The sequence below is a fragment of the Chenopodium album genome, chromosome 25 (assembly GCF_948465745.1).
Source record: "Chenopodium album chromosome 25, dcCheAlbu1.1, whole genome shotgun sequence".
Taxonomy (NCBI): Eukaryota; Viridiplantae; Streptophyta; class Magnoliopsida; order Caryophyllales; family Amaranthaceae; genus Chenopodium; species Chenopodium album.
The window spans coordinates 4,229,200-4,240,378 of NC_137858.1; the positions used below are offsets into that span (position 1 = coordinate 4,229,200).

Below are 11,179 nucleotides of genomic sequence, written 5' to 3' on the forward strand. Positions count from 1 at the left end.
AACTCATACAAGTAACCCCTGAATAAGTAATCCATACAAATAACCCCTTAAAAAAAACAAGTAACCCCTAAAAAATACAAGTAATCAGTAACTCCTGAAAAAAAATAAAACAAGTAACCCCTGAATAAGTAATCCATACAAATAACTCTTGAAAAAAAAAATTATAAGTAACCCCTAAATAAGTAATCATACAAGTAACTCCTGGGAAAAAAAAAACAAGTAACACCTGAAAAATACAAGTAACCTTGACAATACCAGTAACTCCCATTATTTTTGCTGACTTGGCAGAAGGCCACACCATGTGGCCTACTGCACCAAAAAGGCACTGTTAATTATTAGTTTTTTTTTTTTTTTTTGTACTTTTTTTTGTTTTTCTTAACCTTTAGGGTTGTTTTACGTAGTAATTTTCTTTTCTTACATTTCATACATAGTACATTTTTTTTTTGAATGGATTACATACATAGTACATCATCATATATCATCGTATGACAATTTCAAGCAATATCTTTATGATCATGAAAAAATAATAATTTCATACAATAAATTTACTTATATGATGTAAAGTAGATTTTGTCATAAATATTAAATTATGTTAAGTTGTAATTATAATTTTATTGATATATTTAAAATAAAGCAATGAAGGTTAAAACTTCGATTTCAAAGAATATATTGATATAGAAACATGTAGCCATGTAGGAGAGAATAGTACAATATGTACTCATTATTTAAAAAAATTAGGTTTGCGAGGTCAATTACTTGTTTGAAATCTCAACTGTAAAATGTAAATGTAACAGTGACTGAAGATGTTGACTATTTATCAACTGCATGCTTATAATTCAGTCTTCTCAAACAAAAGCATAGTCTTCTCCCACACAGAATTAGAAAGTGGTTAACATATTGGATTTTTTCATTCGTCAACAATTTTGTACCAATTTTCCAACAGAATTTTTTTTTCTAATAATGAATGTCTACTATGGATATTGGATATATATATAAGTAGGTATTTTTCCATAATCTATAAAGTGGTTACAAAAAGTTGGATTAAAAATTATAAGTATCTTACAATAAAACAAAATAAATGTTACACTAGATCACCAAATTATTATTATTTTGTTAGTTAATTGACATTGTTATTACTTGTTGCCAAACACTCCAATTTTGTTTAATACTTAGATGTAGTCCAAACTCTCCTATTTGTCGATTTTTGTTCAAGTGATTCATTGGCAGGCAAAGTCTAAATAACATAGTTGTAGCCCTGATATTTCACATGATCCTGACTAGAAAAACACGTAAAAAGTTGGTTGAAACCACAACACGTTAGTACCATTTCAATTATTTTATAATCCGTTAAAAGATCCTTCGTATAATTCATTACACTACTCAATGATACTTTTTGACCTCGTAAGGAATCTGTATTTAGCTTCTTAAATATCTACGAAAATGTTATGTTTAACATTTGATAAATCTCTCAAAAATGGCCTCCAAAAATGCTTCTACTATAACATCTCCTACACACCCAACATACCTACAAACCTAATAATCCCAGGCCAAGAGATGCGTTTTTGTGACTAAGATTTGGACCATCAAAGTCACCATATACAGAGTACAGGTATATACTTCCATACTAATCTAAGGTACAACAGCATACATCTCAACCAATGCAATTTTCTAAAGACGCATCATAGAATTTCCTTGAAGCAAACAAACTAATTTAATTTCTTCACACAACACAAAAATTAGAATATCATAGTCTTAGCTGATATTGAGGTGACATTAAAAAATTGTACGACTTGACATAAACTTAGTCACTTTACCCTCAAGGTTAGATCGGAATTTCCAGGACAAATTTGTATTTGGCCAAAAAGCATGATTAATTAGTGGAGCAGTCGAGCAGAAGTTTATAACATTTTCACATTGAAAGTCTAAAAGTATTTGTTGAATCTGCAATTTATACATACTGCAGATGACATCAGACAAATTGTATGTACACAGGAACAGGTGACACCTAATTAAAGTTATCATTCATTCATACTTATATACATACCTATATTTCAAACAGACTCATTTTTCCTCATCTTTGCCAAGAGTTTCAAGTCTGACCTGTTAGCATCTTTCAAATATTCTGTAAAGCTTCTCTAGTGAGGCCACCTGTAATTTCAGGAACGATGTAGATTTTTGTAGAAATTTATTGCACGAAAAAAAAAAACAATAATATCTCTTTCGTCCCTAAACAATATGCCACATTTCTATCTTCAACCATTCCACAATAATAGGGCACTTACTGATGTTAAGTCAAAATTTGAAGTTTCCAAGATCAGTAGATCACCCTTATAGGCCTTACTGATACCATTAACTATAACAATCAAGAGCCAATTTTGGCTTGACATTAATAGAATGAATCTAGATAGTAATGGTTTTTTATTTTGTTTCTTAAAAAAAATCCCAAATTAAATGTGGCCAATTATTTGAGGACGAGGGAGTAATGAAATCTAGTCTATGGTAAGGGAAAGATTTTACATGAGTTTGGATGCACTTGTTACCTGTACAAAGGTCCCATCTTTAGCCATTGAATTGGGGGGTTTAAGAAAGAGTCTCATAGCAGGAACTAGGATGTGCTGCACAGACCACTCACGTTGTGCCCAAGCTGTCTCTGCTTCTGCCAGAAGTTCATGTTCAAAATCATTGTCCTTAACCTCATCAGGAGCTGTAAAAAACAGAAATTAAATTCAGCGAAAAACTCTGCATATAGTTGAGCTTGTTCAAGAAGGTATTAATTTAACTTTTATCAACTGAGACAAGATTAATAAGAAAATGAATACCAGATCTGTTCATATCTTCATCAATAGATATCACGGTAGGTTGAGATTTTCTTCTATATTGTTGTAAGCCATCACCTGCTGGATTTGGCAAAATAGGCGGATGCATGGCATAGAAATTTGCAAGAGCAGCTGAGATTGTTTGAAAGCAAACTTTCTCATCCTCCCAGTCAACCTATGAAGAGGAGGAAAAATCAGAGAACTAAATACTCTCATTGGCTAACAATCATTAGGGAAAAGGAAAAGGGACAGAAATTAGTAGGGTAATGCCATCACATAGGATGAGAGTGGAATAAGAAATTAAATGAAAAAATTGAGGATTGCAGCTGGTAATAAAGAGCAAGAGAATTACATCATTGCCAAGACAAAGAACAAATTCAGGAACACGATCCATGTCAGGTGTGTACTGATCAAGTATGACAGGAAGCCTGGACAAATTCCCTTGAGGATCTATGTAAATGCAGAAATACTCCTCCAGCATTTCGGATTTTCCCTTGAGTAGCTCAGTGTTCATCTGTAGATCAATAATTCAAAATAAGTCACATCAAAAGCAGTTTATCAAATGGTGTAAGTGGACCGCCCGTAACTATAAAACAAGACCTATGGTTTTAAAGCCACATGAATCTTTATTACTGAGCAAGAGACACCTAAAGTATGGATTTGTTCAGAGATGATGATGTAATAAATATAAGCAACATAAATGTAAAGGTGGAAAAATCAAGGACGTGAAGATATCTGATTAGGTTAATTTGCAGTTAAGTAAAGTAGCTAACACTAGCCTAGGTCTCAAGTAGGGGGAGCAAGAGTACAGGACTTTCTTTGAAGAAGTGGACAAAGGAGAAGTAATAACCTCAGCAATTTTCTTCTTCAAATCATCATCCTCAGCGTCATCTGCATCCATATCTTCCTCTTTGAGTCCCAGCATTATTAACTCAGGAAGAGGAGCAGGGTCACTCAATTGTATAGCATTGAAATGAGCAAACCGACGCAGGACTTGCTGATACATGAGTTCTTTGCTGTGTAGAAAAAGGGGTAAAAGTAGCAAGCAATGTCAGATGAGATCAGTAAAAATTGATGCTTAGAGTTATATAATACTCACACAAACTATAGAACAGGCCAACTGACAGCAAGGAGGATGACAAAACCAACAATAGTCGTTATTCCATCCAAAATGCATGCTGCAATTTAAACTCCAGATATTGCAGGATTTTCAATTCAATGATTCTATGAACCCTATGATGGACCAGCAGTAGACTTAAAGTACTATCCTTATTTTACTAATTCTCTTTACAAGGTAGACCAGCGTCCAGAACGTTAGAAGTATAAGATAAATGTAGAGACTAATGGCCAATTGCCAATCAGACAGCTGCTTATTCTTACCATAAATTCAAAAGATTTAGTGTTAAGAGCGTAAAAGAGCCAATATTGATACCTCAAGTTTACTACATTTGCCAGATAAAGATGAGTCTTGTACTGAAACAATGCAAAAACATCATCTGCCATTCCAACATAAGTGCAGCCTCTGACAATTTCAAGCAAGCCTGGAAGAAATGCAAATTAATGAGCTAAACAGATTATAAATATGAAAAGAAAACCTAAGGCTAAATTGAAAATTGCTTCAAAGTTATTACAGTATATATAGTAGGTGTGTGTGTGTTGGGGGGGGGGGGGGGGTGTAAGAACTCACCAGAATGAGAGCTATTATCAATTTCCTCAACAAGCTCCTGAATGCTGGTAAGATCTGCACTCTCCTTGGGATTTCTCCTTTGTCTAATAATTGACGACCTACAATATTCAATTTGCTTCTATATCATTAAATATATTACAACCACAGCAAATCTAAGATATTCTTTTTATTTTTCACCAGGTACTGCACTCAAACAAATGCTTGCTTACACCAAATTAAATATCTTGCAACAGAGGTAAACAATCCGGTCTTGGGTATGATCTGAAAAAATAGAATTAACTAGAAAACAAAAGATGTCATGCTGAGGATTGTAACACTTAGAACAAAGCTTGATGACACAACTCACACAAGGCAGCAACATAACAGTCACAAAAACCATGACAAAATAACAAACCTGTTCTAAATGGCGAACATGCAATTAACGACTTATGAGGTGCGATAAATCAGTTGAAAAAAAGAGAGGGAAAAAAAAAAGGACTTATAAGGTGCAATAATTCAGTAAAGAAAAAGGACTTACGACTACTAAGCTACAAGGTGCGGTATCTGAACAGCAGTAGCAAAGACAGCATTAAAGAGCAAGACATTAATAACCATATAATTCACTTTACAAAACGGAAGCTTAGAGGGAAAATATCACAAATGAATTGTATTTATCTCATAAGCGCAAACTGCCACTCGGTTCCAATTTTATTCTCTCAGTTGGCTAACAATTTAAGTTTGTGTAAAGGAGATGGGGGTTTCTCTGCACCTCATTGAAGTGAGAGCATTAATGGGGTGCACTTAATAAAAAGTACAAATTAAATGGGGGAATAAAGGTTGTGCAACTAGGCGCGCCTTATTATGCCTCGCCAAAACCGACTTGCCTAGACCACAAAAGACGTACGGCCCAATTCACTCTGCAGCTCGGGTGCCCTTTTATCCACTGGATTTTACAGCATACAAATAAACTCACTAAATTATTCAGTAGATCACATTAATTATAGTATTATACTGAGTTCTACTTCCTTCACCATGAAATTTAAATGCTTTGGACACTAGCATCCTCCTAATCTCACTTTCCTATCAATTCCAAAACTGAATCTATCCCTTGCACGCAGGTCAGCAAGATATACGCCATTATTAGAATATAATTTGCTCTTTTCTCAACATTACCAACTAGACAAATTTTGAATGAAGCAAATATCCTAGCTAGTGGAAGCAATAACCAGCTCAAAGAGCAAGCTATAACTGCTTAGAGTAGGAATTGCGGTGTGGTTTTTGAAACCACAGACACCCACCAACCAAGAAAAAACAAAAAGATGATGACTTAAGAATCACACTTAAAAAGGAGAATGATGATTAATAATTATAACAATGTTGCGTCTATGAAAGTCCCACCTTACAGAATTCAAGCTAGCATTTCTTTCAAGCTGAGTAGAAGGCTTAACTTGCATATATGCATGCAACCTTCCTGCTGGATCTAATGCATCAGTTCTAACCATCTTTTGCACAGGAACCTTCTGTGACTTCGATACTGCAGTTGCACCAGGGGGGTAGGGCATCAAAACGTCACAAGTAAATAAATAAAGACAAAATGTTGTTACTACTTGACGCACAATTGCATCATTTGAGTGTCTGTTATCATCTCTTATTGCTCCAACAATGAAAAAGATCTGTTTGCTTCAGCTTCCTCAATCAATAAAGGCATTACAGATTATGCTATGTTGCTATTACATTCTTTTTGGATGCATCTTGACCACTTCATTATCCTCACTTTTCTCTATTTTTCTTTAATAAAAATTCAATTATTCCAACAAACCAAAGATTGCTGAAGGCAAGGAATTTTTTTTTTTTAAATCTGGTGAAGTTGAACAACTTTCAGTTCTAGGATGCATAAGCTGTGTCAAGTGTAATTTTTAAGGAAAGCCGAGATTAGATCATGATAATTTATCCATACCAGAAGCTGGAGGACTAGAAAAGGAATCTTTGCTTGTTCCTACAGGAATTGAAGGGGAGGGCTGCATCACCTGCTTCACACATCCAAAAAAAAAAGCGAGAGAAAAAATTAAGAGTATAGTAATTGTTTCTTTTAGTTGAAGGAGAAAATTTTATAAACTATAATCAAGGACAACACAGAAGGAATAAGGTGCCTTCACATAACGAAAAAAAGAGGCTAAGAAATTTGAGTCCTATTATAAAGCCTTTCTCGAGAGCATGGTCTTCTTATGATCAATACTAAATTTATATACCTCTGTTCCAGTTAAATCTCATTGGAAAAAGCACAGCAGCAGGTCAGAAGAACCATATCCATTTATTATTTATGAAATTTCCATCTTGCCAATTGATGCCATTCAAGCCATGCATGCAAGCACATTACACTTGAAAAGCTATGTTATAACGTAACTGTTACGACTTCATTAAGAATTAGTGAAGGATTATATAAAGAGGAATACCTTTTATATAACGATTTTTACAAACAACATCCAAGTACCTAATAAGAATGTATGGTCAATGAACACTGCCATTTCACAAATTTGACAATTTCAAATCTAAATATGGCTTACTAAACCAGACCCTATGCGTGGAAACAAGATTAAAACAGGAGACTACTGGTTTTGTGAGCCATACTTAACGTTTGAAAATCATAATAAAAGTCTAACTGTCATATACTCACATAGGAGTGCTTATTAAGCAAATTGTCTCCCAAGATAGTTATTAAATAAAATTCCTTTAAAAGGAAATTGTTTGTAATATACTAACATGTGATACATAAATGGTAGTTTTCCACGGTATTTGCTTAAGCAGAATTAAATTTTAAGAATAACTTCAAAAACATGTTTCAAGTTCCTATATTATTTCTTTAATGCAACAACATTTTTCCTATCCTGTGAACAAAAGTTGAAAAATATCACTTTGAAGGTCTTACTCCGAAAAGCATTGACACCAGGTCATCAGCTTCTCCAAGACATCATAGTAACTCCATATAAGGAAACCCTAATTTCTGTAAGGTAAACACCCAAACCTCCTCTTTCCAGTTAGTTAACACTTGCCATTAAAACAACTTAACATGAAGCAACATGTCCTTTGGACAACTTTCAGCTTAATTTGGCTTATTTTAACTTATTTCAACTTGGTTTTAAAAAAAAAAAAAAAAAAAAAACACTTATTTCAACTTAATGGAAATTAGAATAAGTTAAAATAAGTTAAGGAAAACACACCATTAGCATATCCACTCATAGAACTCTGAAAGCAAGGACAGTTGAGATCCCAAGGTTTCAACATGAACTAGAGATTGCAAACAAATGCAAGCAACCCTATATTGCAGGTTATGTAGATAAGTAAGATAACTTCCCTTGAAATTCAATGGAAATTCTAGAGAGAATCAGATATTGTGAAATCAGGATAAAAGGATCCCAAGAAGGTAAGATGCAAGCTAAGAGACATTAGGGGTAGTAATCATGAACAAAACTCAACATTGTGCATATTTTCAAAGTAAAACAGACACAAAAAAGAACTGTTAAATGCCCTATTAATAAAAGATTTGAAGCTCTTGTAGTAGATTCAAAATATTTTACCTGTTCTTCAAATACTCTTGTCTCATTGGAGTTTGTCAATTGCAGTTCCACTTCTGACTGTATCTTCTCGATTATAACTTCCTGATTCAAAAGGCTTACCTGCCAATTAATCAACCAAGAAAATATTATCTATCAAAAATGGTAACAGAACTAATAAGGGTCTCGTGAGACAGATATCTGAAATAAAATACTAAAGGTCAACAGATGGACAATGCCAAATAGTAATCCAATTGCAGCAACATTGAAACGTATATATTAAGAAGTTTTCATACATCACATATAAGAGTAATATGACAATCAGAGACATTAATTATCTATCAAAAGTTTATCTCATTTTAGAGGAGAACAAAGCACATCTTATGAAAGTAATAAATAATTCTAATAGTGAACTACAGGCAACTCAAGCAATAGAGTCTAAACTGAAAACTTCAGGCATAAAAAAACAAAAGGTTGCAATCACGAACTTCGAAGGGCTCAACAACATATCAAAGCATTTGAAGACTACATGCTACCTAAAATTATTTCTCACCTCACGTTTTGTTGGATGAATGTTCACATCAACATGCTCAGGTGGTAATGTAATTGACATGTATACAAAAGGTTTTGATGCTCTGGGCAGAGTTGCAGCATAAACAATTTCGATAGCCCTTTTCAAAGCAGAGCATTCGACCAATCGATCTGGAAGATATTTCAATAAATGGTCAATGATGTTTTGAAACTAAAACAAATGCAACCATGCTGCCAGCATTAACTTCAACCATTGACACTTTAGTAAAAGCAAGTTAATAGATGAATATATAATTGAAAATATTTCCTTTTCCACAATATTTAGGGAGATAGGAAGTGAGGGATGTATCTCGACCACTTAAAGATCATTACGCAATTATAGGTGTTATTTACATGGAACATACCATTAATAAAAAGCACCATAGTTATCTTCTTGGCCACGTAATTGGAATTGGAGATGAAACCTTTCATCTTAAACACTGAGCTAGATGGATCATCATCTGAGGCTTCTATCTTTATTAGATTACGAGCAACAGATACACCATAAACAGCTCTGATTGCATCAGTTCTAGAAGATGTGGCAACACTATGAACATCAGCTCTTGCAGCCCCATGCTACATATAAAAGGAGCACAAATAATGAGTCTTAGATCAGGTTGGCTACTGAAGAAAGAAAGTTGATGAAATGGAAACCACAAAGACTAACCTTTCTACAAGAAAAGCCCACATTTATGTGATGAATTGCAAACCGACTTAGCAAGTCAACAATCTTTGGATAATCATCATTAGAGTTCTGAAGTGTTTTCTTCCGTGCTGTCATATTATAGAAAAGATTCTCTATCTACATTCAACAGAAAGAAGTATCTATTCAAAATCCAAACTCAACAAAAACATTAGGTCTCAGTAACGTATTTCTCCATTTAGCCTCTTTTTTAAGATGATTATAAAATAAGGATAAAATAGAAAAAGTAAGCACACCAAAAATTCAGTACTACTCATATTATATAGTTGAATTCAATTCTGTTAGTTCCTTGAAGTACTTACTTGAAAAGGCCAAATTTATGCTTCATCATTTACTCAATAGTTATTTGCAAGTTGCATCAAAAGATTACATCGAAAGGCAGGTTTAAATTCACTGGGACATACTTCAATTTATATACTAAAGAGCAAATTAATTCAATCTTTCCTTAATACCAACAACTCACTTTCAATGGCATGGCACCAATCAATCTGACCAACAAATCAAACAAACAAAAAAGTCCCATTTCATCCAAGTAACTACGGCTCGTACCATGATCTGAGTTCCTTTCACAGCAGCACAAGGTTTAGGCTCATTCTCCATAACACCATCTCTATAAGACACCCTGAAACACATAGTAAAACTGCATTATAACCAATTCCTACCTTAGTAACTTTGTCTCTCTCATAGGCATTTCATCAAACACTTTGTGCTCAATATAAATTCCCACTAAAATTACCTGAATCCATGCAATTGGCCTGGGGTTATAGTAGTCACCGTCACATGACCAACATAAGTCATGCTTGCCAAAGCCTCACCCCTAAACCCCATCGATGTAATCGACTGCAAATCCTCAAATTTCGACAATTTCGACGTCGTATGTCGTTCACAGAGTATCGGCAAATCCTCAAACTAAACAAACCAAAATTAGGGTTAATCATCAACACATAAATTACGCTACAAAATTATAAAATTTCTGGATAAGTATAAATTAACCCTAATTCCGTGACCATCATCGGAGACTTGAATGAGTTTGAGACCACCATCTTTAACAACGACATTAATGGAGGAAGAATGAGCATCGAGGCTATTCTCGACGAGCTCTTTAATGGCGGAAACTGGGCGTTGGATGACTTCGCCGGCGGCGATGCGGTTGATTACAGATTCATCTAAACGATGGATTTTAGGGGGTTCTTTGGTTGTTGTAGGAGTGATTTCATCATCTTCATCTAGTTCAATGGGTGTTGGTTCGTCTCTTTTCTCCATTGTTGTTGGTTTGAGGAGAGAGAATGAGCAAGTAGTTCAAGCTTCAACTTTATGCAATGGTTGTTTTAATGGCTGCTTTCGATTTTCCCGCCAAGTTAACTTAACATAATTTCTCCCTTCCCCGTTACATAAGTGGCTATTGTTTCACTAAAACTATAGAGTAAACCGAGGAAGTAGTACTAGTAATTGATTAATTGGCAAAACTTAACGGATATCCCCGGACGTTATATACGTAGTAAGATTTTTTTTTGGTGTTCCACTCGGTATAGTCTTTGGGTTAATTTGAATGCGGGGATCAGTTCTTTTTTTTGGTGTTAAGAGAGCCACAAGGGCGGGATGGGAATCAATCCCAAGTTCTCTTAGAATTACGGGATCAGTTCTGGGTGGTTAGATTTCAGTCCCCTCTCAACTGTTGTTGTGGGGCGTTATATAAGATGAACATTAATTATTTAAATTGTGATTGTTTGAGCTGCAAATCGAATACAATCTTCAACCCTCCTTGTAAGGAACACTAGAGGATGATCCAAGACAAACTATATACATTGAGGATTGTCAATCCTCAATCTGTTCAAATTAGTCGCTGGCATAGCAACATGCGCGGTTAAGTTTG

The 11,179-nt window shown here is 34.5% G+C and overlaps 1 protein-coding gene across 1 annotated transcript; it reads right to left on the minus strand.

Moving 5' to 3' along the window:
* Positions 1-1,827: 1,827 nt before the first annotated feature.
* LOC145614534 (DNA mismatch repair protein MLH1-like) lies at positions 1,828-10,743 on the minus strand. Its single transcript, XM_081669593.1, has 16 exons — positions 10,300-10,743; positions 10,043-10,215; positions 9,856-9,928; positions 9,271-9,405; positions 8,969-9,179; positions 8,587-8,735; positions 8,058-8,156; positions 6,440-6,509; positions 5,881-6,016; positions 4,504-4,601; positions 4,249-4,357; positions 3,667-3,832; positions 3,169-3,330; positions 2,820-2,991; positions 2,541-2,704; positions 1,828-2,148 (listed from the first exon to the last, which is right to left on the minus strand). The coding sequence occupies exons 1-16, from the start codon at positions 10,567-10,569 to the stop codon at positions 2,104-2,106; spliced, it is 2,232 nt and encodes a 743-aa protein (XP_081525719.1). The 5' UTR covers positions 10,570-10,743; the 3' UTR covers positions 1,828-2,103.
* Positions 10,744-11,179: the final 436 nt, after the last annotated feature.

What these genes read in the sequence shown, in the direction of transcription:
- LOC145614534 (XM_081669593.1), bottom strand. Translation starts at nt 10,569, where the DNA reads ATGGAGAAAAGAGACGAACCAACACCCATTGAACTAGATGAAGATGAT. An exon ending in GCTAGCTTGAATTCTGTAAG is followed by an intron (nt 4,602 to 5,880) that starts GTGGGACTTTCA and finishes TGAATATTGTAG; the next exon opens with GTCGTCAATTATTAGACAAA. An exon ending in TGAAGAAGAAAATTGCTGAG is followed by an intron (nt 3,331 to 3,666) that starts GTTATTACTTCT and finishes ATTGATCTACAG; the next exon opens with ATGAACACTGAGCTACTCAA.